Source organism: Falco cherrug, chromosome 13 (genome assembly GCF_023634085.1).
Source record: "Falco cherrug isolate bFalChe1 chromosome 13, bFalChe1.pri, whole genome shotgun sequence".
In the NCBI taxonomy this organism is placed as follows: Eukaryota; Metazoa; Chordata; class Aves; order Falconiformes; family Falconidae; genus Falco; species Falco cherrug.
This window is the reverse complement of record NC_073709.1, coordinates 18,927,996-18,955,673: the sequence shown is the minus strand read 5'-3', so window position 1 is coordinate 18,955,673 and position 27,678 is coordinate 18,927,996. Positions and strand designations below refer to the sequence as shown.

Genomic DNA, 27,678 nt, shown 5'->3' with positions numbered 1-27,678 from the left:
CCCCGCGCCCGGGCGGGCGCTTCCCCTGCGCGGCGCGGCCGCGGCCGGGGGAAGGCGGCTCCCGCCGGGCCCAGCGCGGCGGCGGATGGCGGGGGGGCCGCGCCCGGCGGGGGCCGGCGGGGGCGCCCGCTGAGCGGCGGCGGCGGCGATGCCGGGGGGCCCGGCGCGGCGGGGCGCGCCCGCGGGGCCATGAGGGCGGGCTCCGGCCATGGCCCATGGCAGCGCGGCGGTCATGCTGAAGTGCGTGGTGGTGGGGGACGGCGCCGTGGGCAAGACGTGCCTGCTGATGAGCTACGCCAACGACGCCTTCCCCGAGGAGTACGTGCCCACCGTCTTCGACCACTACGCAGGTGAGCGGGCGGGGGGCCCGGCGCCGGCGGCGGCCGCCCGCGTCCCCCGGCCTTACCCTGCCGGGCGGCGGGGAGGGGGCTCCGGCCGGGTCTGCCCCCCTTCACCCGCTGTGTTTCTCCCCCTCGCAGTCAGCGTTACCGTCGGGGGCAAGCAGTACCTGCTGGGGCTGTACGACACCGCCGGCCAGGTGAGTGCCGAGCGCGGCCCCCGGCCCCGGCGATCCCGGCGCTGAAGTTGTTTGCGGGGCTGCGGTCCGGGCTGGGTGATTCAGAGGCGGGTTGGCGGAGGGGGGCGGGGGGCGATTGATGAAAACCGGCTTGGAAAGAAAAACATCGATCCAACCCTTATTCCCGAGGGCGGGCTGGTGGAGACGGGCTTTATTTTTAGCGGTGCGTGGCCGCCTGCGGGGGAGCTGCGGCCGGGGCATAGCCTGGCGCTGGGGGAGGGCGGGTTGCGCGGCCCCGACTGTGCAGGCATCACCGCGGGCAGGGCATCGCCCCCGGCCAGCCCCCCCGGCCTGCCGACCCTCCCGGCGGCCTTCAGATGGGGGCAATGTGCCTGCTTCAGCACGGGGGGAACTTGCTGCCTCAAAGCGTCAGCTCGGGCACAGACCCAGCCTGCCGCAGCTCGCCGTGTTTACGCTTTACAGCTCTCAGTGGCTAAGAAGAGTTGTTCAGCCTAAAGGTGGAAAACAATGGAACGTGATTCCCAGCCGCTGCCTTTGAGATAACCCGGGTTTCTTTGCTATCCCAGACAATTCAAGTGATTCATTTGGTTAAGGTTATTACAGCCTGTTGTGAAAGATGCGATGTCAGCACGTACCTTAAGTAACTTTAGCGATGAGTAAAGAGCTTGATGTTTGGGGGGGTCACAGGCACGGTTTCTAAAGGCAGGGCTCCATTATTCAAGTCACTTCTTGGATAGCTTAACTTGCACGGCACTGGAGTACCGTCTCCTGGGTTAAAGTACCCCCAGCTCTCTGGGGGTGCCTGGTCGGTGACAAACTGGTTTGCAATGGGCCTGGCCCCGGGAGGGCCCCCGGGCCCCCCCAGGAGACACGGAGGGTACACAGGAACGCTGCATGGGTTTTTGTGAAGTTGTCTATTCCTTATATTAAAACTTCTTCTTGCACTGTGAGCATGTGTTTTGGTCTCACATGACCTCAGACATGCTTCCTTGTGGTAAAGAGCAACTAGTAAAATAATCTCACTGGGCGCGCATGGGCTGAAGCCATATTTTTTAACCATGCTGTTCCTATACTGAATTGAACAAGCGCTGCCTAGATTAGTGCACCTTTTTAGACCTGCGTACAGCCTTAAGTAAGGGAAGCAGCATTTAATTGGTCTTTTATATCTTTGTTAGGCCTGAGATCGGTAATGAAATTAATTCCATGAGAACTGTACTTAAACAGACCTGTTTCCAGAAAGCTGATTCCTGAAGGGTGAGACTCTTCCCAAAAAGGCTGACTTCATGATTGTCATCTCACTGACGTAAACACAAAGTAGTCATATTTATGCCAACTAAGTGCATTTCTTATTACTGTCATAGTCCTGTTTTTCAGTAGTAATTTGTTCAGAACACAGCTTGTAAAATACAACTTAAGTAGGTTACAAAATGAACATCCAGTGCTTGGGCAAATGAAGCATTTGGTTAATATGCAACTATTTTTCTCTTTTTTTCTTTTTTTATAACGAGCATTGGAAAATGTGAAAGCAACCGTAAGCAGTACTGCACATATGCATAGCTTATTTGTGGATGCTGTCTCAAACTGCTTGTGCTGGCTTGTTGCTATTAATGGGAGCGTGTGTTGTTAGCTCTGTGTAACCTTAACTAAGGTGATTTTGTGGTATCCTGCTCTGCCTGCATGTGCCGAGTACAAAGCTGAGTGACCTTTGGTCTCCTCAAAAGCTGGTAGGGTAAACCGGCCAGTTTGCAGCAAACAGCAAGGGAAGGTATTCCTGTTATACTAAGAAAAACTTTTCAGTGCAAAATTGTATAGCCAGACATGTAAAAAGTTGAGGTAAGCCTTCTTTTTTCCCTGGATTCTGAGAAGCTGAAATCTTAGGTTTGAATTACAAGGCAGTTTCTGATGTAGCCAGGACCAGATCTTGCTGGCCTAATTCAGAGGAGCCTGAGCTCACACGGGGTATTTTAATGAGGCTACCTTTACAAATATATCTGGTCTTGGCAAAACTCCCCTTTTAGTCAGACCTGCAACGCTAATAAAATCTTTACCATTATCCCCATCCCACTTCAGCATGTTTGGGGAACTGGTGGACGTCTAGGGCTGCCCACGGGAGCCCCATCCCAACATATAGCACAACTAAGGAGGGGAATCTGTGAAGATGCCAGTCCAGCAATTTCATTCAGCTAAAAGCTGCTTCATCAGACAGTGTGCTGACAAGCAGTCTTCCCGGAGCTATGCAATAACAGAAAGCTTACTTTAATGCTTTAAATGTGTATGGTAAAGAGCAGGAAAGACATGAGTTGATGGTGCCTCCTCTGTGTTGAGGAAACAGCATGCTGCACCTGGTGCATGCCTGCTCCTTGCACAGACTTCTGTACGGCTTAGATTCTTCGTTGCTCAAAGTCGGGATTTCTGTGCCAGCATATATCACTGCTTTTATTTCTGTCACCCCCAAATAGTTTTACTTTAAAATACTGGCCTGATAGTACCATTTCATGAAAACTTGGCAGTGCGTGATTACTGTGGTATCTAAGAAGCTGACGATCTTCAGCATGTTTATCCTCCCAGCTCTGGACAGAGTACATGGGTACAATCTACAGATCTCATTTTGGAGGGGAAGAGGAATGAGGGGGTAAATGGAGGTTCTGACCACTGTGGCCTATGCCAAATCCATGCAGGAAGCCCATAGCAGAGCAAGGATTAAAGACCTTTTGATTTATAACTGGTGCACAGCAGGCTCATTGCACTGAAACACTGATTTACCAGCCTATGAGTCTCTTTTAACTTGCATGGTTATGTGTTAAGTAAGTCATGACAGACTTCACATTGGCCGAGGAGTTGCAAGCTTTTGAGTTCGTGGCATCCAGTACTCATTTCTAACTCACTTCATCCCAACACACACAGGATCACGTGTAGTAACTATGCTGGTGACATAATGCCTCCTGTCTTTGTGAATTTAGAATAGGTTGAGAATAAATCCATTAAAATCCCATTTTTTGCCAGGTTATATATAGCAGGGAAAAACTTCAGTTTATATGCAGACAGACTTCCCCCCCCTTGGGTGTGTGTGAGTTCAGGCAGGCTTTTCTCTGGCTGGAAATACTGAGGCGGCCCTGGTTCAGCAGAAAATAGCCAGTACAGCTGCTAGGCAGCAGAGGCTCTCGGAGCCCGTTTGGGTTTGCAGCTGTGGAGGCAGGCTGCCGCGCCAGGGAGGCAGGTGGGAATTCGGTGCTGGTGGTGTCCGAGAGGACATTCCTCCAGCAATTCCTCCCAGAGGTGGAGCCGGCAGCTCCTTTTAGCCTCGCTGCTGCACATAGCCATGTGCTGAGACTGAGTGGGCTTGGAGTGGGTCCTGGTTTCCCCAGGAGGATGAGAACTATGGAACCTACCTACATCGCCTGGATCTGGGAGTATCAATGCACTGAGGTTCAAATATAAAGTGCTTGTGATACTGATGCTTGGATGCCTTTGGCTTTGCAGTAGCCCCTTTTGCTCTGGGAGGCTAACTCATTGCCGGTACTGCTCTTCATTGAGCAGGCATATATGGCAAAATCAGCCTGGGAAGAGAACTGTGGCTTCTTCAGGGGTTTAACTTCACTGTGTTGGAGTGCTGTTGAACTAGTGACAAGTGGTTATCATTTTGATCTTCTATAATACCAAAAATAATACTGCCAACTCTCATGATATTAAAACTTTTGGAGAAATGTCTGTAAGCACTAACAAAAAAGGGCGGCTGCGTGTCCCTTTGCCATGTCCCAAATAACTGGGATAAGTGGGAGGACACACGGGAGTTACCTCTTGGAGTTCTTGCTCCATACTGAAAGCTGCTGTTTAAGTTGGCATTTGGGGTCCATCTTCCTCTCTCTCAGTCCCTTTTGCTGCGGGGTATTCATTCATCGTGTCCCTTTTCTCCAGGATGTGCTGAGCACGTACAGGTGGAAGCCTTTCTCTCTGCTCCTGTGTCTTTGCTGTGAAGGATTGTCAGGACCTGGAGGGAGGATGGGGAGGATGCAGGAACAGAGCTTGTGATGCTCCTGCTGCCCCAGGAAGAGAGATGCTGAGGCACAGCATGGCTGTTTGGGCACCAAGCCAGCATCTGAGCAGTGCAGAGCAGGGTACAAAAGGAGCAGAGTGAATCTTACTATGGTGCAGTGCCTGGTAATAACATGTGTATCCCTCAGCATCATTTACTGTCGTGATACTAGCATGGCCTGGTTGGAGAAAGCTGAGGTAACTGTTCCTTGGCTTTCCACTTTTTGGTCCTCTGCCTTCAGTGCCCTCATACAGGTAGGATAAGCTGTAGGTCTGATACAGTAACATTCTCGGTGCCTTCTCAACTGTTGCCAGAACAGTAGCCACAAAACATGTTAAGCACAAGAGCAGAACGAGCCACTTGTTGGTTTTCTCAGCTCAGATACCGATGGCTAGTTGCAGCCGCAGCCATCTTAATTCAGATACACCGGTTTTCTGGTTGTAACAGAGGCCCTGATGTTAGAAGCAGTTTTATACTAAAGCTGGTCAGGCTGCTGAAGTGCATAAAGCTGAGCCAAATATTAGGAAGATCAGTGCCTGCATTAAGGCCAGGTGTAAAAACAAGCAGTTATAACTGTGAATGTGCCTGTGGGAAAGAGCGGGGTGGAGGTGTGGTTATTAATATGGATGGCCACCAAACTTGTGGTGGTTGCTATAAGTAAAACGAGAAATAGCAGTAATCTTTGTACTCTTTGCTGTCTGTCTGTCTGTCTCAGCTCTGGTATGTAGCCTTGGCTTAGCAGGTACCACTTCAGTACCCTACTGAAAGGAGAGGCAGCTGCTGATCATTTTGGCTGGTCTGTTGTGAAATAAAAATGTCCCTCCCGAGACCACGTTACTCCTTCCGAGTTGCACTTACCACGCAGCCGTAGTGCCAAGTGCAAGCCTGAAACACGCAAGCACGGTCTCACACAGTGCAAAGCCTGCCACCCTTTACTGTAGAGTTGTAAACACTGAAACCTATAACGTGATTTTGGGAGATCTAAAAATTAAACGTTAGCAATTAACATCCTGTCCTCTTTTTGTGTTGCTCCCCACCCCGCCCCCCCCCCCCCCCCCCCCCCGGCGCCTCCCTCCTCCCACATGCATTTTCCCTTGCTCGTTTTACATTGTCCCAGCCGAGCTGGCAGCTGGCACTGGGAAGCAGTGAGCTCGCTCCCGACATGCTGGCCTGTGAATAGCTCAGCCTCCGCTGAAGCTGCTTCGTGCTTCAGGATGTTGCCAGCCACATAGATTTAATGGCTCTGCAGCAGCAACTGGATATATGCAGATAAAATAGAAACGTGCATAGATTCTCCCTTTGAAATTTAAGTTTTTCAAGGCAAAAGAAGGAGCTGAAGTGCCTGAACTTACAATCTCTCTGTCAAGAGTTCTCTAGACAAGCGTTTAAGCAAAGACAAGATTTCCCTTTAAAAGGAAGGGAACCTTCAGATTCTCTTTTAAAAAATGGCCTTCCAACAATAATAATCCCAATGCAAAGCTTGCATTCAAACACCTCGCTGTGAGCTGTGACTCACACTGAAAGCGTCCTAGCTTCCCTAGAAAGGTAAGTATTTTTATCGCCAGATGAGGATTCTCAGGATGGGACAAGCTGCTTTGAGTTCCCGAAAGCATCCGCTAAATATATGCTGGAAATGCAAGACAGTTATGTTTCACTTTCAGAGCGTCAAAAGCCCCACAGTACTTCTGAGTAGCAGCATGGAGTTTTGATAAAATCAGATGTAAGGGATGTGTTTGAAAATGTAGATCTAGCATGTCTTCACCAAATTGACAGTAAGAGTGGCAGACCAAAGTAAAGGACCCAAAGCAAACTAAGTTTGAGAGGTTCTCTGAAACTTCAATTTTTGGTATGTTAAAAGCACATTTTTATGAAGACCCCTGACCTAGAGAGATTCTTCCTAAACATTGATTATGTAATCAAGTAAAAATCCTTTTTTTCCTGGGTTAAGAGTCTATAGCTATTCTTTAGTTTGTGACAGTTTTCTCTGAATTTTACTCATTTATACTTTCTTCAAGATACAGTGAGTGACAGCTTTCAATGCTATCTAGACATCAACAGCTAAAAAGGCAACACTGAATACAAGCAACAGTTACTGCTCTTCCAGCACAATGCCACTGTGTATCCTCTTACTTCCCAACTTCCCAGATTTGAAGAAGGTGTGTGCACCTGCACTCATCTGAGTATCATATAATGTAGAGCTGTACTACAGGAGGCAAGAGTGATGGAATGGGACAGCTGAGTAAGGTGGCATGAGCTAGGAGGGTTTTTCTGGTTGAGAACATATGAGCCCCTGGGAATTTTCGGCAGGTTCGTAGTCAGACTTCTTAACTGAAATCCATTTCCTTTGCAAAGAGCTCTATATTTTGGTAAATATGAAAAGTATAAAAAATGTGTATTTTGCATTTATAACCTAGCTCCTGATTCAGCCTCCAAACTACATCTTAAAACGAACTAAATATAATTCAGACTGGAGTACAGCCTCCGTCGCGCAGACCTGCAGTGCAAAAGGACTTGCAGAGTGTGTTAGGGTCTGATCCAAAGCTGTGTGTTAGCAGGCACCCTGCTGCTGATTTCAGTAAGCTTTGTTCCAGTTCCTTTATTGAGAACACATGGACAAAGTAGACGTAAAACTTACTTCAGCAATACTGAGGTTTTGTCAGTCCCAGGCATTCAAAATGATGAGTCAGCTATTGCAATCCGCAGACACCACTACCTAAAAGACCTAGGAAATCAAAAGGGGTTTGAGACTTTCTTTTGCCCTTTGCTGGATATGGGTTTCCTTTAAAGCTTTGAGCTTCATGTATTCAAGTTTTCTCTGTATCTGTGGGGTACTAGCAATTTATCTTTCATTTAAGGGTGAAAAGGATGTGATTTTTCTTTATATAATCATGAGACTCCAGGAACCTGGGCTTTAAGAAATAATATAAAGCACACTGATTCCAAATCCTGCAGTTTTATTGTGAATTATAAACCCCAACATCACTAAAGTGGATGCTTTGGAACAGAGCTTCAGGACTTTTTTTTTTTAAACCTCCAAATTAGCAGTTACACGTTTAACAAAACTGTCCCATGTCTAATTAGAAAACATGCAAAATGAGGGCAGAGAGGAGGGGAGCCGTATCTTTTTACTGCTCTGGTCTGCGGTTTTATAAGCAGTCTGTTGGTTTGGATTAGCGACTGGATGATTTGTGTTAAGAAAAATGTGTCTGAGCGCTACATGACACTTTCAGCAGTTCTGAAAAGGTTGTGTCATTTGATGCGTTAGCAGCTACTGTCCTCGGTCTGTTTTAATCCCCTGCGCTGCATCCATGTTGTGGCATGTCTTAATAATTCTTTGCAATGGCTGGCACTTGCTGGTGTGTGTATAAAAATGCAGGTGGCAGCATTATTCTCCAGAGCAAAGGAACATCTGTCAGCATCCCAGGTGAGCGTATTGCTTCAGATTAATAAAACACAGACTGAAAGTGTCTCAGGCAGCTTGTGCTCTAAATTAGATGTAGCCATGAAGGCTAGAAGATTATCTGTAGGACTTAATGCTAGTTCCTCGTTGGTCAGATTTCCAGCTGGGATGCAGTGTCGAGGTCAATAAGGGATGCTTGCCAGGCACAACCTGGGATGCATCTTCAGTTAACAACCAACAGATAGGCCAGCCACGGGCAGTGAGATGGCTTACACATTCCTCACTTAAGAAAGAAAAAACATAGGCAGTTTTTCAACTGCCTTAATATCTGCTACAGTGAAATCATTGAGTGTTCTACCACATTCTTCAATGGAAGCTGTTAGACTTGACAAATTGGGACTTGACATAAAACAAGGTGCAGAAGACTCTTAGGAACTCCATGAATTCCAGCAACACTTTTCACTGAGATGTGTTTATTCAACGTGCACATGATGGCACCGATACGCTGGCACTTCGTCTTCTGAGAAGTTGCATGATGGGAATTAATCTTGAAGGAGTCAGTGGGAAGGCTTAGTCTTCTATCTTACAAAGCCGTTACTCAACACTGGACTGAAGACTGTGCTTTTGGGTTTATTTGTAAAAAGTGAAAGGGAACGGGACACCTAACTGATCAGTCTCTCTTGTCTGGGCAGGATTTGTATAGTTAGCAAATGAAAAGACATGTACGACGCGATATGGGTAACTATATGAAACCATCTCTATTCCATAGTCTGTTTTCACTGTGAAAACAAGTTTATTGGTGGTCATACTTCTGTAAAAACAAAGTGAAAGGACCCATCTTTCCAAAGAGTGGGTTCTGCAGAGGGTCCGACCACATCCCCTGTGCCAGTGTGAATTGTATTTTTTTCCTTTGGTTGCCCATATCTGAAAGAATGGAAAATCCTGACTTCATGGCTGCAGTCACCAAAACCAGGGTGAATTCCTTTCCTGGAGAAAGTGGAAATCCTGTGTGGGAAGAGTGCTGTTCGTAAGGTCATTGACAGTGAGAAAGGACCTGACGCAGGAGCGCACCACAGCCTGGTGGTTTCTCATGGGTTAGGAGTTAAAGGGCTTGTCCATGGCAGTTGCTCTGCCACTTCTCAGTGGGTAAGCAGCTGGCATAAGGTGTTTAAGTGAAACTGTGCTCGCTGATACTGCTTGCAGTCAGTGGAATCCATGTTCTGTTGTTACAGATGCTAACAGAGAAAAGTCAGGGACTTCTATTTTTATAAAACCATGAAGAAACCAGCAAGTTGAAGTTCCTGTGGAGGAGAGAGTGTTCTGTTGAGACTGTCTAGGAAAATAGTTTGGCATCACCACATGGCAAGATGTAGGATCTGGGCAGTATTTAATCCCACATTAAGACTGGGATCAATTCCGATCACTTAAAGACAATTTTGTGTATAATTAAAGGAATATTCTTGTCTCTAATGCTCTAAAATCCATCTTACTAGGCTCCGGTTTCCAGCTAGTTATTTCTCTCTGTACAGAAAAGCTTTTCAGACGTGTAAGCAGCTGCATAGTCCTCAAATACGCCAGAAGGAAAGTTTTGTCAAAAAAAATATAAAAATCGTAATTCACAAAGCTTGGGCTTTTTCAATGTATAATTCATACCTTCTTTGAACAGGCCTCCTCACAGGAATTTAGAGATGGATTTAGATCCGCTTACTTCATTTTTAGAATACAATGAAAGAGCACTTATCCTGCATTCTTGCAGCCTTTTCTATAATTTAAAAATAGATGCTGGGCCCAAATCGGCAGCTTTTTGCACTCCCTGGGAAACCTCTGTGAAGGAGCCACAACAACAGGACAATTCTGCTTTCTTTAGCCATGCAGGCTGTATCCCCAGAAGCCTGTGAAGAGACAGAGGGTCTGTAGTGCACTTTTCCCCTGCAGCCAGGGAATAATCGCCCCATCGTGTTTCGCGTGTTGAGAAGCTAGTGGCTACAGATGTAGGCGACTGAGAAATCAAATGTAGCGATTAGCATGACAGGGCTTGGGTTGCAGAATTGGGCAAGCAGACGTTTTACGGTGATGCTGTGTCAGTCCTGATTGTTGTTGCCAAATGGTCCTGCATTAGTGGTGCCTAGCGAGCGGCAGTCTGGGTACGCTCCACCCTCCTTCCTTGCAAAGGCTTGCGGTATTGTACGGCCCGGAGTGAAAAAACTCAGAGAGTTTTTTAGCCAGGGAAGCAATTTGTGCTTGGCATGGGGCAGGACAGACCACTTCCCTCTCTCTCCTCCCCCACCCAAGCATCTCACAGAATCAGAAACCACAGGGTGATTCAGCGGGGCGAGGGCTGCTTCCTGGTGTGCCTCTCCAGGAGGTTTGCCCGGTGCTCGCAACAAAGCTGCCGATCAGCCATTAATGCCAAATAAACTGGGGGAGATGGCAGGATGTGTCCATGGGGGTAACTGTGAGCTGTTACTAAGTCCCTGGGGCACACGTTGGATACAACATCATTATGGTTCACTTGTTACGTTTCCGAAAATATTACGGGGGGGGGGCCTTCTGAAGCGGAAATTTATTTTCAGGGAGGAAAACTGAAAAATGCAGTCTTGAAGGATAGCTTTGAAATGCACTTCAAAAATTAAAGCATGGCAATTCATATTGAGAGAGGACTTTCAACTGCCATTACCAAGCCCTACTGTGAAATGGGTTAAAACTTGGACTTTTGGCTGGGATTTCGCTCCGCAGAAGCCAGCTGGTTACATATGTGTGTCTCACTGAGACCCTCGGAGCAGCAGCAGTGATTACCCTTCACTGCATGAAGGTTGGATTCCTCTAGCAACTCTGCCTGATGTCTATTTTTGGCTTCCCCTCTAAAAACAGATGGTTGGGCGTGAGAACCTCCTCTTACGATGGCTGTTGTAAGCTGTGAAAGCAACAGATGGTTGCTAACACAGAGATCACAAACCTAGAGTTGTTGAGCTCCGGTTTTTCCTCCAGTGGTGCAAGCTTTGTTTTGTTCCCTCCCGTCCACTTCATACCTTCTCAGATAGAAAAGAAAAGGCCTATCCTTTTGTTTGTAAGAGTATGTCATTTAACTGGAGATGAATAGTTAAAATTTCATTCCTAAGCTGCAAAACACATAAGATCATTAACTACTTTGGTTCCATCCGAGTACAAAACACCAGGCCTGGATTAAAACATAAGCGTGACACACCTTGTTCAGGGCCCCTGCTGCAATGGTAATGACATACCAGCATTTGGTTTCTCCTCTGTGCTTAAAGTCCCTAGCCCTCATATATGCAAGGAAGAAAAATCAAATAAACAGATCTAGGTGAACATCTTCTCCACTACCTTGTCACAGCAGATCTGAGAGGTATGGATTTCCCCAAAGGTCTTGGTCAAGGCACCGGAAGGTATCGCCTGCAAATGTAACGACTCTGCCTTTCATCTCTCCAAATTGGATAAACCCTAATGCCATTCCAGCGGAGAAAGAGGTCTGTGGCCTCACATTACGGAGAGAGGGGTAAGGACCTCTGTCTCCATCACTTCGCCTTGGTCAGGGAGGAGCATCATACCATGAAACAGGGGAGCTACAGGGGCTCTAGTACTGTGGGCTCTCAGTATTCCTGCACCTCTTAACCTCAGTTTTCTGATAAATACAAGGAAATAATGCTTTTTGTGGGTCAAGAAGGTTGTCCAGAAATTATTAGACTTCACTTTTTCTTAGTTTATTTTTTTTTTAAATATCTCACTGCACATAAGCTATGTACATCAAAAGCTTTTGGAGTGCTTTGCAAAGACTAATGCATTATTAAGCTAGCAAACCTCTACGGATGGGAAGATGGAAGTTGAGAGGATAATGGTTTGCTCAGGGCTACATATTGGGTCAGTGGCAGAGTTAGGAATATAGTTTATGTGTTTTTAACTATGTGTCTCAGCTGATATCCATGGAATCGGGCAAAAGTATTAGTTCAAAATCAATTGTATAACTTTGAACACACCACTGCATTCAGCTTTTAGTCTGAGCAAACACTTGCAATGAAGAATATAATGCTGCAGACTTGCAATGCCATTCTTCAGTCTCCATACAAAAAGTTCAAGACCTCTGGTTTTGAGCAGGCTGTCAGGAAAAGAAATAGCTAAATTTTGGGCATGTTAAAACAAATCCACCTGAACATCCAAAATACAGCGAAAATCAGTGGTTCAGTATTCAAGTAGAAGGCAGCAGAAAATCTCAGAGACGCAGATTATTAGGTACTGCAACGTGGAAAAAGAGACCTAAAGCACAGACTTTAAGGAGCTAAGATAAAGGCAATGCTAGACTTACTTATGGAATATCAAAACTAGGATGAAATGAGAATTTAGAAGCGTGAATTTCCATTCTCCCCCCTTAAAAACAAACCAAAACACCCAAACAGTCCTTCCCAGTTTGGAGTTGAGAAGCCAAGTCAGGTCATTAGTTCTTTCACCTCATCTCCTTCCCCATGTCTGTTCTGTGTTGGCAGCTGGCCTGGGTTACCACAGGCATACTAGGAAAATGATGGACAGTCCTGCTGCAATGTCGTATCTTTTATAGGGAATCACAGCTCCATATAATGTTAATTAAGCCAACATACTTGCATCCAGTTTGAAGTTATTACAACTCTCACATTTTCAGCATGTTTTTCTATCTGTATAGAATTCTGTTTTGAAGTCCAGAGTATGCTGGAGAATGAGCCATTTCACTATTATAGCCTCGAGTTTTTAAGACTTGTGCTGTATATTTCAGTCCTTAGTAGCTTTCTTGCCTATCTCATTCACATTCTTAAAATATTCCAGTTAAATTCTTTATAAATATTTTTAATGTCTAAATATACATGCAGTGCCTCTCCCAATTAGATTGGAAGTCTGATTGCTCTAAGTGTGGTGTGTACATGCACTCAAATTGGAATTTATGTTGACTGGCTAGTATAATTAGATTTTGCCATTGCATTTAATTTTAGAATAAACCATGTTTCTTTCCCTTACACTGGATTCAGGAAATAAATTGTAGTTGAATCAACCAGATTTTTCCAGGCTTGTCTAATACTCAGTCTAAATACATTTGGTATTTCAGATTCTTCTACCAAGTGCCTCAGCTACTGAGGCCCGATACATCAGAGAAGGTTTTCAAGTTTGACTGCCATTTCTGAGGGGCTGTTGGGGAGCAAAAGGAGTTTAAGCACAGATGGCCTACTAGATGCTGGTAATATTTAAGCTGGGGTCTCTCTTAGGAGTACCCAGGACCAGTCTAATCATGTGGTGGGAAGCTTTATTAGAATTACTTGCCATTATTAGTATCAATACAAACCTAATTTTCATAGCACAGACAGGGTTTAAAGGAGAGCCTGACAGTGCTGATTTGATTCAAGCAGCAGGACTGGTGGCTATAGCCAACTTCTCTGTTAATTTAAGTAAGTGTAAATGCAGTGAAGTCACTGTAGTGAATACCACTTACATTTTTGGCCGTGGTACATGATGTATCCGATCACACTGTACTTGCCTTCAGTTTAACTTCTTAATTACACAGGATGGACCCACAGCTTGCCCAGTGCAGATGGGACAGGGTATAAATCAAAAGGCATATAAATAGATACGGGGGCAGGAAAAGGGTTTGGCAACGCACATGCCTAAAAAAGCGGGTAACATTGCTCACTCCCAGATGAGCGCTGATTATCACGTGGGAAGTAAGGTGCAGTACCAAGATGTGGCTAAATGCACAAGGATTGGTATCCAATGGGATTTAAAAAGATAAACCAAATATAAAAGTTTTGAAGTAAACCATGCAAATGTAACTTGGCTTTGCAGAAGATGCCTAGTATTTGCTATGAGTAAAAAGATCCATCTGTAATTTGAAGTGGATTAACTAAAGAGATCTTTTACAGTCAATGGACTAACATAATTTCTGGTGACAGTGAAGTGTTTTCTCCATTCCAGCATTTAATGCAGACAGTATTCTAGGTACTGTAACACAGTTGCAAGGTTTTCAGAAAATGTTGAGTGTAGTAAAGGCAGCCTTTTGGTGGCAAGAACAAATTACAACTTTAAACTAGATATTTTTTTTAAGAAGACCTATTCAATCATACCCCACATATGATTACTAAGCTGAATTTGAGAGCAGCCGACAGATCTGTCTGTGTGTTCTCGCATGCAGATTATGTACTCCAGGGACCAGTGTAATTTGCAGTTGGGAAGCTTCTTTTAGGATTTTCATCTCCACCCCAGAAAACAGAGTGGCAACCCTGAGCAGGATCTAACTATATTCAGTAGTAGAAGTGAAATGTAAAATAGGTGCTCAAAGAAATAATTGAATGTTGAATAGTTTCAGGTTGCTGTTGTGATGTTCTTGAAGTTGTTTCTGCTTTCTGTGGTGGATGTCTACAGGTGCGGAAAAGACGCGTTCCTGTTTCTCTCTTTTGAATCAGGATAGGAGCCTGACACTAGCAGGGAAACTGATCTTCAAAAAGGCCTGTCAAATGTTGTAGTTCCACAGGAGTGTCAGTTACGGTGCTTGTGAAATCGGGGGCCTACGTTTAGAGCCAAGTATGCTCTAGTTTATTGACAGAACTGTAGAGTATACAAGACTGGCAGTAGAGTATATAATCAAATGGCACATGAGAATACTGATTACAAATAAGAATATTGTGTAAATAGACACTGAAGAGTACTGGCCAGTGGTCAGCTCCTTGCTAGTGCATAATCTCCTCCAGTGCTTGTCTTTTCTCCATTTCATGATGAGGGTAACAGCCCTCTTCCCATAGCTGTTGACTTCCAAATGAAATGATGGGTCTAGCAGAAACTGTTCTGAGGAAGTTCTTACAGGTTTTCTGAAATTCTAGCGCCTCTGCCTTTAAAACTTAACAATCAATGAAGGGCTTTTTTTGAGGGTGCAACTATAGGTTAAGAATCTGGTAATGTGACTGTTGCCAAGGAAACAAAAATTTAATTTTCTGTCTCATTTCAAACGTGGAGTTGAATTACATTTCTGTCTCTGCATTTAATGAACAAATCATTCCAGTCTTTGTGAGATTTAATTAAGATGGGAAGCTTAGATGGGGAAGAGGGAGGCTGCTGCAGCCGTAATAAACTGGTGTTTATTATGGAAGAGAAGGCATAAACCCAGCATTCTTCACTGTCTCTGCAATGCCGGGGCTCAGTGTTAGTTATCTATGTTAATAATAATAATACTAATAAAAAAGGGAAAAAAAAAGCCTAAGGTAGGAATGGTAAGACATTCATTCACTGCCACAGACCAAAGGAAGCCTTGAAGAGAGAAGATGGGGCATGTTCCCTTCTGCTCTTAGCTAAAAAATATGGCAAAAATCCACTTTCTCTAGCGCTAGAGGGAACTCTGTTTCATGACAGGGGCAATGCTCTTCCATACCTCTGTTGTCATAGTATTGTAGGCCCTGGCAGTAGGACTGGTGGCTTTACATGCTGTGGCTCTAAGCAACCATAGCGACTTCTTGGTGGAAGAGCTCACAAGCCACTGTTCATCATTTATCAACAGCCCTGGCTAACCAGGGAGGTCCCAGCAGACTGGAGGCCAGCCAGTGTGACGCCCATCTACAAGAAGGGCAGGAAGAAGGATTCAGGAGACCACAGGTCTGTCAGCCTGACCTCAGTGCTGGGGAAGGTTATGGGGTATGTTGTCCTGAGTGCCATAATGTAGCATGTGCAGGACAACTGGGGGATCAGGCCCAGCCAGCACGGAGTTATGAAAGGCAGGTCCTGCTTGATGAGCCTGATCTGCTATGACAAGATGACCTGCCCCGTGGCTGAGGGAAAGGCTGTGGATGGTGTCTACCTGGACCTTAGTAAAGCCTCTGACACCATCTCCCACAGCTTCTCCTGGAGACACTGGCTGCTCACGGCTGGGACAGTTACACTCTGCGCTGGGTAAAAGGCTGGCTGGGCCGAGCCCAAAGCGCGGCGGTGAATGGGGTCACATCCAGCTGGCGGCCGGGCACAAGTGGTGCTCCCCCGGGCTCAGCACTGGGGCCAGCCCTGTTAATGTCTGTATCGGTGATCTGGACGAGGGGATCGAGCGCACCCTCGGTCAGTGTGCAGGTGACACCAAGCAGTGGGGAGCGTTGATCTGCCTGAGGGCAGGAGGCTCTGCAGAGGATCTGGGCAGGCCGGGCCGATGGGCCCAGGCCGGTCGTATGAGGCTCAGCGCGGCTCAGTGCCGGGTCCTGCCCCTGGGTCACACCAGCCCCACGCAGCTGCAGGCTGGGGCAGGGGGCTGGGAGCTGCCGGTGGGGAAGGGCCCGGGGGGCTGGTCAGAGCCGGCTGGGCATGAGCCCCCCGTGTGCCCAGGGGGCCGAGGGAGCCACCAGCTCCGGGCTGGTGTCACAGACTGTGTGGCCAGCAGGGCCAGGGCCGTGACCGTCCCCGTGCTCGGCCCTGGTGAGGCCGCACCTCGCACCCTGGGCTGGGTTTGGGCCCCTCACTGCAGGGGGGACGCTGAGGGGCTGGAGCGTGTCCAGAGCCAGGCAGGGGCTGGGGAACAAGTCCTGTGAGGAGCCGCTGAGGGAACTGGGGGTGTTTAGTCTGGAGAAAAGGGGGCTCAGAGGGACTTAATTGCTCCCTACAACTACCTGAAAGGCGGCTGTAGGCAGGTGGGGGTCTGTCTCTTCTCGCAGGTGACAAGTGACAGGACAAGAGGAAACAGCCTCCAGTTGCACCAGGGGAGGTTTAGATGGGATATTAGGAAAAATCTCTTCACTGGAAGGATGGTGAAGCATTGGAACAGGCTGCCCAGGGAGGTGGTGGAATCACCATCCCTGGAGGTGTTTAAAAAATGCCTAGATGCGGTGCTCAGGGATACGGGTTAGTGGTGGACTTGGCAGTCCTGGGTTAAAGGTTGGACTTGATGATCTTAAAGGTCTTTTCCAACTAAATGGTTCTACAACCCAAGTAATAATCCTTTCACACTAATTTCCTCCCAAGAAAAGGGCATGAATGTTCCCCTGTTACTGTTCTTGTTCCTTAATTTCTGTTCCTTCCCACTTTTTTCTGGGCTTGCTTACAGAAAGCAGAATCTGGACAAAAGATGTCCCTTCTGATCCTTACTCCATCTGCCCTGATCACTAGCAACAGGACAGTAAGGTTTCTGAAAGTCAGAAAGGACGGTCTTAAATATCACCTCTACATATGATCCAAAAGAGAATATTTAAGTGCATTAAACAGCATTAATCTAGTCTAGCTTTGTATAACCGCGATGGCGCTATAGCAGTCACATGTGCTCATTTTTCTTTGGTCAAACAAATGCTAACCTTTGATCTGCAAATATTTTGAACCATAAGCCTTTTTATTTTTCTTTAAGTGAAAACTTTTTAAAGGGTAGTCATCTATATATTCTCATACAGAAGTAAGTTTCTATCAGTATTAACACAGTTTTAAAAATATTTATATTCATGTATAGTTACCTTCATATGCAGATTTTGCTTTAACAGCCAAACTAACCTGGAGTAGTTGTAAACATTCAGAAAGTTTGTCTCAAAAAATTCCTGAAATAGGCATACAGTTAAAATTAATAAAATGCAGGCATCAATTTAATATTGCAGGTAACAGAATTTTTCTTTCTCAGGAAGACTATGATCGTCTGAGACCTTTATCTTATCCTATGACCGATGTCTTCCTTATCTGCTTCTCAGTGGTAAACCCTGCTTCATTTCAAAATGTGAAAGAAGAGTGGGTACCGGAGTTGAAGGAATATGCACCTAATGTTCCCTTTTTACTAGTAGGAACACAGGTATATCTGGTTCTGTTCTACTTTATTTAAACAATTCACATCATTGTATGGCACCTTTTCTTTGGGCTGCAAGTTCAGGCCCAACAGGACCTGAGCAGCACCTCCTTCTGGCTTTGGAAGAAAGACCGTAACAAGTGGCAGAAACCCCTAGATTGGAGGTGTTCTCTAATGAGCCACCTCCATTTTGTTAAAATATATGCATTGTAAACGAAGTGGCAAGATTGGCTGCATCTCTCAGCATGACTATAGAAAGTCATGGACTTACGGAATAAAGTTGTCTGTTCATACCCATGTTACTGGAATTACTTGGGTCTGCAACTATTGGTCATATCCAGTATTTGCTGAAGCAAAGGAGCAAGGGGAGAAGTACCCATTCTTCTTGCTTCTTGTGGGCAGTGGACTGGGCTTCAAATACAAAGTGACCCACATGTTGGTGTTCTACTTGGGTTAATCTTTCTGCCACTGCTGGATATACATTCTGGTATTCTGAGATGATCACATCTAAATGAAGAGCTAAATTACAGAGTAAACATTTGTTCCCTCTGGTAGTAGTTCATAGCTTACATTTCCAGGGCTTTTGGATAAGGAAGGGTCCACAATCTGAATCCTGACGTGACTCCATTTTTATACATGTAATATCCATTAAATAAATAATTCTGCTTTCAAAAGAGGGCATGGTATAGCCTGCTGACTGTTTAGGAAAAGTATTCCAACATGACTGCAATCTTTCTTGCTAGATTGATCTTCGTGATGACCCAAAAACTCTGGCAAGACTGAATGATATGAAAGAGAAGCCTGTATCTGTGGAGCAAGGACAGAAGTTAGCGAAAGAGGTAAACTGGATATTCCTAATTGAAACCAAGTAGTAAAGAAGCAAGAAAACCTATTTCCAATTGACTTTTTCTTCCTTTACTGCTTTTCCCATTTCTTTTACAAGCAATGTGTGAAACCTTACAACTGGTTACCAGTTAACTGTATTTACTTGCATTGTTGAATACAGCTAACAAGCAGACCTGTGTAATAGCACTTCCCTGTTAGTAATCGTTCTTTCTGTTGTGGATACTCATAGAAGCATTAATCAGAGAGAATTAAAATCACGGAGTGGCTGAGGTTGGATGGAGCCTTTCCTGCTCAAGCAAAATGTTGGAAGCATCTTTAAGAAATTATTTGAGAATGCTATACTAGCATTTTAACACACTGCGTGGACAACGCTTATCAGGACACTACTTACATGGTCTTATTTTTGAAACATAAATTGGTCATGTAATTCTTTTTTGCTGTTTAATTATAAAAAATACCTTAGGACCCCACTGCAAATCCAATTTAATATGCTTCCTTTATAAACCAAACCAACTTAAATGCATTCCAGATCTTTAGCCAAATCTTAATTTTTCCTACAGGGGGATGCACATGCAGATAACTTTTCTAGGGCACAGCCAAACATTGTGATGTCACTGTAGAAAAAATAACCATGCAGCAGCGCACTGATAGAACTGAACAGCTGAAAGATACTGCTACTGAATTAACTTATTTTCTTGACAGATAGGAGCCTACTGCTATGTGGAGTGTTCAGCTTTAACACAGAAAGGACTGAAGACCGTTTTTGATGAAGCTATTATAGCCATTCTAACTCCAAAGAAACACACAGTGAAGAAGAGAATAGGCTCAAGATGCATAAACTGCTGTTTGATCACGTGAGAGACATTTGACGATGGCCAGGCTTACTGTGAAATTCTACTGAATTTAAATACAATGCATTAAGTACACAGTGAACTTGTTACAGGTTTGAAAGCTAAAACTACAGTTCTGCCTTCTGCAACCAGTGAAATCCAGAGGAATAAAATCACACTCAACAAGCTTGTAAGAAGAAACCACCACATCTGTTACAAATACTTTATTCAGACTGGAAGGTACAATCTCTCAGGGTTACACAGTGTAGAAGCAAAAACTGCACCATGTTGAAATAGCATCTATGTGATTTTACTGAGTGGAGATGCTTGGCCTGAAAAACTCTAAATGAATTTGGATAGTCTTCTGCTTTGACTATACATATATATTATATATATATATCTCTCTTAAAAAACCCAACTTTTGCACAGTCTGTATGGAATCTGCACAAAGAAATACCTTGTCTCTCTTTGCTCCAGTTATCTGCTTTTGTATGTAAGCTGCTTCCGGTTCCAGTGTATCCACAGAGGTGCAATAATCAGACCAGCCGTATAGCCAAAGGTAGCTCCGAGGGAACAGGACACGGGCCATACCTGAGGGGAGAACACAAGGTAAAAGCAAACAACGAGGAGAATGTTTGTGGGTTTTTGTACTTCGTGAGCACAAAATCTAGGTACTGAAAGACAGTACAGTCTTATAAAGCTTAACGTGCTTTCCTAAAAATGCCAAAAGTGTAACAATCATCTTCATGAACACTAAATGCTGTTGTACAGTTTTTAATTAATATGCATTAAAAGGTAAACAGGCTTCTGGCTATTGCAGACTTTAGTCCAATATTCCCAAAACTACATGAAAAATCTTGTAAGTATTTGTATCCCCTGAAGTGTTCAGCTAACCTAGCTTCCTGTTCCGTTGCACACACCTGGAAACCTGTAGATTCCTTGGCGATTTCTCCTTCCGATCTCTCATGGCATTCTAAAACTTTTAGAGTTGTCTGTATATATGAACAAATATTCAAATAAGGCCATAGACTGAGATTAAGAGAGGGGTTTTCTTTCTTTTTCTTTTTTTTTTCTTGAAAAGTAGGCAAAGGGATGAATTTCCCTCCGGCTTGCAGTAGAGAGGGAACATGTTTGGAAACTGACTGAACATCTTGCACCCAGTTCAGCAAATATGTAGTAAGCCAATTATGTTACAGAGAGCTCAAATTATAAGCTATTTCCTAGTATAAGAATAGGGAACTGACTGTACAGCTGACTTGCTTTCACAAACCATCTGGTACTGAGGCAAAGTAGTAAGGGGACTCTCCCCCTTCCCCCCCCTTTTATTTTTTCAGTTGATTTGCTGGGAGGAGTGGTTAAACAAAGTTTAACCAGTCTATCCGCAGATGTAGCTTATATTACCAGTCAACTACATACCGTACTTGATGAAAGCCTCAACTAAGTTGGTGATTAAATATATTTATTCTAAAATAAACTGAATTCCCATCCTCTTCAAAATTCTCCTTTGCATATTTTTTTTCCAAGGACAGTTTTGCACTTTCTGCTGTACAGTGCATGTTCCTGAAGCAAGTAGAGACTGCTCTTTCCTATTTTTTTAACTTTTAAATTAAGGGGGACATTTCCACCTTCTATAGTACTTGAGACTGAGAAATGCACTAGACATTAAAGAAAATATCCACATCTCAGTGTCCAGCCTTCTTTTCTACTTCATTTTGATTTGCAATTCATGAATATCAAATGAACTTACTCTTAATGGTACTGGTTCCTCCTTTCATTCATTTTCCTAGCTCTGATTCTTCTCTTTACTTCATTACCACTTGGAAAAATGTATTTAGTCACATCCTTTGGTCATGGGAATTTTAATTAGGCATAAGAGTAATGTATTTTGTCCTCAGCTGTTTCATCTTCACATTCCTTAGCATTTGCAGTTTTATGTATTATTTGGAGGTCTTAAGGAGTGTAGCAAAGATGACTATAAACAAGGTGCCTTAGGTACTCTTTATTGACCTTGTTTCATTCTTCCATTTCTGGACACCCTGTCTCTGCTACTTGTTTTTGTTGCTGAATATTTTGGCTGTTGCCTCTCAAACCAAAGACTTGCTTGTTTTCATTCATTTAACAGTGGTATCGTAGATCATCTACAAAAAGCCTTGAGATGCTTTGGCATGGTAAGATATTATGTATATTTAAAACTCGCATGAATTTGTGGCCTTGGCTAAACTTACACATCAGGTGGATCTTCTTAACTTTTAAATGAAAATTATTTCTAGCATTTTGCAAATTACCTGTCTAAAGGACAAAACAATAAAAAAGTCCCTGCAAGCTCAGCTGCTCACTCAGTAACATTCAGTTGAAACAGGAGCTGTACTTTCTTACCCACTGATGAATTCAAATACCACTCTAATATCCACAAAACTATGGACAGAGGCTTCCTAACTCAGTGGTCTTTTTAGCAAATTCTCTGAGTGATCAGTGATCCTTCATTAAATGTTACCTACATTAGGTGAATCTGTAGTTGCCTATTTGCTTTTCAGAAGTATAGGTAGATGCTGAACTCCGAATTTTTAATGTTCCCTTAACTAGAGACCCAGTATTCCTGATGACCCATTGACCCTGTATCTTTTGGTATGTTGTGTATAGTGAGTGATTGCTGGTACAATTAAAAGGATCTCTGATGATTGTTGTGGCTTCTTTTACATTACTGAACAGCAATTTGGAACATAGTTTTTCAATAGCTATGTAACTTTTAACAGTAATTATGCCTCTGTCTTCCAAAACAATTTTTGCTTTGCTTTTTAAAAATCACATGTTACCTTATGGAAGTATTAGGCTGTCAGTTAACACACGAGTCTCTCAGCTCTGAAATCCAACCCTCACCAGTGGCAGCTGGCAGAGATAGGGGTCAAAGGAAAAAAACCACAAAACACTCCATCTCTCACTATCTATGAATGAGACAGAAAAGAAACACCACCTCATTCCTTCTAGTGGCATAGAACAGACGGGTACTAGGCCACCTACTCGTTCTTGCCGTGCTGGTCAGATGGCTCAAAGTAGTTCTGAAGGCAGTTCGATTGGCCTTTTGAAAACTTCCTATGCACACAAGTTAAAAGCCTGGACTTAAGAGCATTGCTGTCCTTACGCCCTTTTCTCTAACCCTCAAAGAAGGGCAAAAAACCCCCCTTAACAGGTAAATGATACTAGTTCTGCACCTTTTACTCTTGACTGCTAGCCTTTAGGCTACATATAGCCAGATGCCCCTATAAGTGTATCTAAAGCAGCAGGTTATCAGAGATTTAAGATGTGGCTCTTAAGCATATCAGCTGTGCTAAAATAACAGCCCTTGCATATGCTTTTTGTCCATCTATGAAAGTGGGTTGCTTTATTTTGCATCAGCTGCTGGCCTCGTTTTTTCTGAGACCGAACTGCTTTCCATTGGACCTTTTTAAATGAATTTGACTTGTGTTTGGTCAGTCTGCTTTTGCCCTGACTTTTGTATTATCTCTTAAACTTGGTTTAGCTTCCCTGACTTGCTATGAACTGCTTCTAAGTGATAAAAATCTAAGCAGCTAACATCCATCTGCCTGTTCTAAGAGATTCCATTCCACTTGTTTAAAGTACACGACTTGTAATACACCCCTCTGATCCCCTGAGAACTATTCGGCTCAGTTTCTCCTACTTTATGCTCCCTTCTGCCATGAGGAAGCTGACATACCCTGCTTCGGTACTGATGTCATGTCTAGGCTGGGTCAGCAGCAGGGGAATAAGATGTTTCACAACACCACTTAACTGCACTGTGTTTGAGGGGGAGGAAGGCTGGTCTGGAGGCAAAGGCATGGGGAGCACAGGAGAAAGGACAGAACATTCTTCAGGAAACTGCCATGAAATGCCTTCTGTCCCAGCAGCTGGAAAACATCAACTACCATTCTCACAGCCTAATACAAGAAGGCTCAGTTTACATATTAAATGCATGTGGGAAAGGGCAATTTTAACAACTTGTAATGATTACTAGGAATCTGAACAGCAGCTTGGCAAAACCAAATCTCTACCTACATGCTTCACAAGCACAAAAATTGTATTTTAAGGGACAGAGCATGAGCCAGTGGTTAAATGCAAAATAATCCTGACTTCTGCTATTTGTTTAAATTTTCTTTATGCCTTTTCATCTGGCAGCAGTGATAAGACTTAACAGAGATTTCTTTGGGATAGCTAAATAGACACTGCAGAACTGCAAGGTTTCTAGTATATATATTAGATCTTAAATTTTAAGAATAAGGACTCAAAATAGGAATTGCCAACCTTTCAGGACACAAATGAGCTGGTTTCCTCCGTGCTCTTTAGAACACCTATGAACTGATTTGAGAATACTTGACATATTGCATGTAAAGCAGAGCATGTTGCAGGATCCCAGCAAGGTATCCAGCTCTGCTGTACTGTGCATGAAGCTAGTTAAACCGGAATTCTGACTGCATGACAGTTTTGTCATCTATTACAAGTCTGTAACTTACATCCCATGCAGTGGGAATTACATAGGCATTGATAAGGACATAAAGGCCAGACCCTAATAAAGTTTTTAAAGATACTATAAAGTGGCTGACTGCTGGAACTTTAATTAAACAAATGCAAATACAGTGCGGCAATCTACTGTTCTTAAACTGATCCCATTCTTTAGATGAATGCTTTTCTCATATTCCTAAACTCGGTATTTTTTGTATGCTTACTATTTCAAAAGATCCATTTCAGACTGTCAATTAGAAAGCTATGTGATAATTTTTGTTACATTTTAAAACTGAATAAATGAGCACAAATACTTTCCCTCCCTGTTTCTAACATGCCTTAAATTCCCAATTGTTTAGTCTCTACTGTCTTAAAAAAATTCAGTACATGCCTTTAATCTATTTTGGTTGCATGCACATGTTAACTAAAAGTGTCTTATCACATTGTACAGAATGTGTGTGTTGACAAGCACATGCTGAGGAGAAGAAAGTGTGAGGTTTTTTTTCAGGCTGGCATTTGTAACTAGAAGCTGGTTTTGTGGATTTGTGTTCTAAAGTTAAAGCAAGCATAACTGCCTTTGATCGCACCATTAAGGTTTACATTAAGAAAACATATCATTAAATAAACATTGATAACCATACTGAAGTGGAACAAGCTTCTACCTCGGTTTGAAAAGAAACCCCCTCAAACACTGGCTATTATCCCTTCTACTCACATAAAGCAACTTCTTTCACAGTAGGTAGTAGACTCAAAAGTAAATACAAGAAGGAAACGAACTCTCTCAGCTGTGTGAATAACAAGAAAGTGTGAAAGTTTATATTCCTATTTCAGCTTACTCAAGTAAGCACCAAGAACCATACCGAAGATTCTCCAGATGATTTTTCAGGTTACAAATGTCTGGGAGGTATCTAGGCTAATATTTACAGTCATATTGGCTAAATTGCATAGCAGTCAATCAACTCATTTTCGTTATATCATCAGCACTACCTATTAAGTTTGCAGTATCCAGTATAAAGTGGGTATACATCAATTTCACTTTTAACTAATGATATGAAAACACTGTAGGCAGAATACCGTTTCAAATAGTCACTTTATAGTTAGTAACTGGTACTACAGATCAAAATTACGCTACAAAACACCCAGATGGATAGGTAGGCATGCACACAGTAAACCCAGGAACACGTTTTAAAAGTCTGTTACCAAAACATGCAATAAACCCAGGAACTTCACAATTCCCAAAATTCAGTTGTTGTCAACAGTGAATGGGGTGTCTGGAATACTACTTCCACTGCACAATGTATGCCGATAAGGTTTTGGTCTTCGATTATATCATCCTGTTCTGCAACTAAATTACCTCAGGGTGAGCAAAGAAAGGATGTGTCACAATGTGTCTACTAACACAGAAATGATCCAGTTCTGTTTCAGTAGTGGTATGCTTTTAAGGGTGTCAATTCTCAGGTGACACATGAAGCCAGGATCCTAATTGCATTTGGTTATTAGAAGTACACCAACTTGAAATAGGCAATCTGAAAAAAATGAGCAACTGTAACGAAGTTTTTGTATTTCTTTGCTAGAACTGTCCTAACTAACACAACCCTTATGTATCCACTGCGCAGAGTGCTAGAAGCAACTAGAGATGGATATACAACTCTTTAAACCTTTTGAACATCATCTAGAACAGCCTTGTTTCAATTACCATAATTGTGTTGCAAACTTTTTTTAAAATTGTTTAAGAATTAGACAGTAATCTCAAAACATTGGCAAAATTATTCTACCAGTCTGACACTTGTAATAAACTGAAATGTGTCTTGCAAAGTAAATCTTGAAAAGTTTGCTGGGGGTGGTATGGTGGGGTTTTTTGTTGTTTTTTTGTTTGGGGTTTTTTTTTGGTTTTTTTTTTAATAGAAATGTAACTACTGCAGGGAATAACTTGCATTCCTGTAAGGCAGCTATCTTTACCTTTGTCTGAGATAGGCTTAATTCTGCAGACCTGTAACCATGAACAACCTAGATTAGGCCTCCCTGTCCAACTGTTTTGCATTGTTACAAAATATTTTTTCTGAAAACTAGGAGAGAGGCAATAGGCATGGCCAAATTATCTTAACAATTTACTTCAAGACCAACAATAGAATAATGAAAAATGATGAATCATCAGGATACCAACTGACTTTCAGCAATATATTTTATACTTCTAACAGAAATGCTTTATATATTTTTCATTTCCATTCTGAAACATTATTCAGAGAATTAATGTAATTTTATTTCCAAACCAATATTCTGTTCCTATTATGTAATATTTACTTAGCGTAAAAGTTGTTGTATGCTAAAAAAATGCATTTTACATTATTATTTTTAAATGTAGACAGGCCCACTAATCTGAATATCCCCTGTATGCAATATTTTTTCAAACATAAACATGGAAAATAAAGTGAAGATTTTCTGACACATCTGTATTTATCTTGGTTTTGTTGCATGTCACAAGAGGTACATGTAAAGAACCAGTATATTTTCCTTGGTTTACGAATAACTCAGAATGGAGTAGCATTTTGGCTTTAGCCATTAGCACATGAATTGGAACTCCCAATGATGAATTTCGTACCAAATTTACTCCACAGAAGTCTGAAATACTTTGAAGTAAAAACAAATTCTAGTGAAAGATATACAAGACGTATTGACATCTCATTTTCTGATCAGGTAAGATATAGGTAATAGTACTACAAATTTCTCAACTTCTACTAATACATTCAACCATTATGTAAAGATTACTACCATATAATTTTCCAGTTCTTCTATTCAGATTGCAGGAAAAGATGCTAGTTCCAATGCAGACAGCTAAGGACTGGGAAATAGATGAACAGAAAAGGAACCTAATATTGCCCTCAATTGCTTTTTCTTTTAAGGCCACGAAGCAGCAAAGTAACATAAGAAGAACTGCCATATGTATCAGTGTAGCAATTCAGACAACAGGTGCCTTACAGAAAAGTGCAGGCAGCTTTACCCAATACTCTACTGCCATTCCTCAGTACTCTTTTCTTTCCTCCAACCTTGTTTGCTTCAGGTGAGTGACTGCAGGCCATTTTCATTTGAAGCCATTTCTACAAAACCAACTTCACAGAAGTGGCTTTACATACTCCACTTCTGAACTGGACTACAGTCAATTTAAAAGTAGACTGTTGACACCCTGAAATTGTCTGAATTTTATTGACTTGGAAAAGTTTTCAAACAGACCATTACCTAAGTTGTGTCTCCTACTATGGGAAGATAGGGAAACGGACATATAAAGTAAAAAATTAACTGTACTTAAAGTATCTGTCTTAATGTATTAGTGACTGACTTAATCATGAAGTTTTCCTTCTATTACCAGTGTGTAAAAGGTGAATTTTTTTTATACACAGCATATTAGCAAAGTCTGAGATTTTGGGAATAAAATAAAGCCTGTTGGATATGACATGCCATTTTAAAATCCTAGCTGGGCAAGAAAAAATTGCTTGCCTCTCACTGGAACAGGAAAGTGAGTAAGACTTCATGAGAAGATACGAGATTGCATTTCAAAAATCAAGGGATTCATTTGGTTTCATTCATGCCCATCAACAATTAACTAGTGCCAACACAGACCTATGTCAGTTCGATAGTGAAACATCTTGCAAGAGTAAGCCCAAGTATTTTTAGGGAAGAAAACCTGACTTTTTTACTTAAAGTATTAACCTACCTCTATTTTATAATAGAAATTTTAATATCTCATTACACTGTCGTAAAGAAAGGCTGGTGGCATAAAAG

General features: G+C 43.0%; 2 protein-coding genes across 5 annotated transcripts in view; one reads left to right on the top strand and one right to left on the bottom strand.

The window, feature by feature from the left end:
• Positions 1 to 26,346, top strand: RHOQ (ras homolog family member Q). 2 transcript variants are annotated; one of them, XM_055725818.1, is made up of 5 exons: positions 1 to 350; positions 480 to 538; positions 17,573 to 17,737; positions 18,475 to 18,570; positions 19,284 to 26,346. In XM_055725818.1, the coding sequence occupies exons 1-5, from the start codon at positions 209 to 211 to the stop codon at positions 19,314 to 19,316; spliced, it is 495 nt and encodes a 164-aa protein (XP_055581793.1). In that variant the 5' UTR covers positions 1 to 208; the 3' UTR covers positions 19,317 to 26,346. The 2 variants fall into 2 exon arrangements, with proteins under 2 accessions (XP_055581793.1, XP_055581792.1); XM_055725817.1 differs by having other exon boundaries at positions 10 to 350; positions 19,280 to 26,346.
• The window catches only part of PIGF (phosphatidylinositol glycan anchor biosynthesis class F), a 28,857-nt gene continuing 8,687 nt past the window's right edge, over positions 7,509 to 27,678 (bottom strand). Inside the window, exons 6-7 of one of the 3 annotated variants that reach the window (XM_055725816.1) lie at positions 19,865 to 19,998; positions 7,509 to 9,272 (exon numbers count right to left, since the gene is read on the bottom strand). In XM_055725816.1, coding sequence (XP_055581791.1) covers positions 19,885 to 19,998 — 114 coding nt within the window. In that variant the 3' untranslated portion in view covers positions 7,509 to 9,272; positions 19,865 to 19,884. Of the gene's footprint in view, positions 9,273 to 17,272; positions 18,539 to 19,616; positions 19,999 to 27,678 lie in introns of those variants that run through there. The other 2 variants (XM_055725815.1, XM_055725814.1) reach the window with 2 other exon arrangements.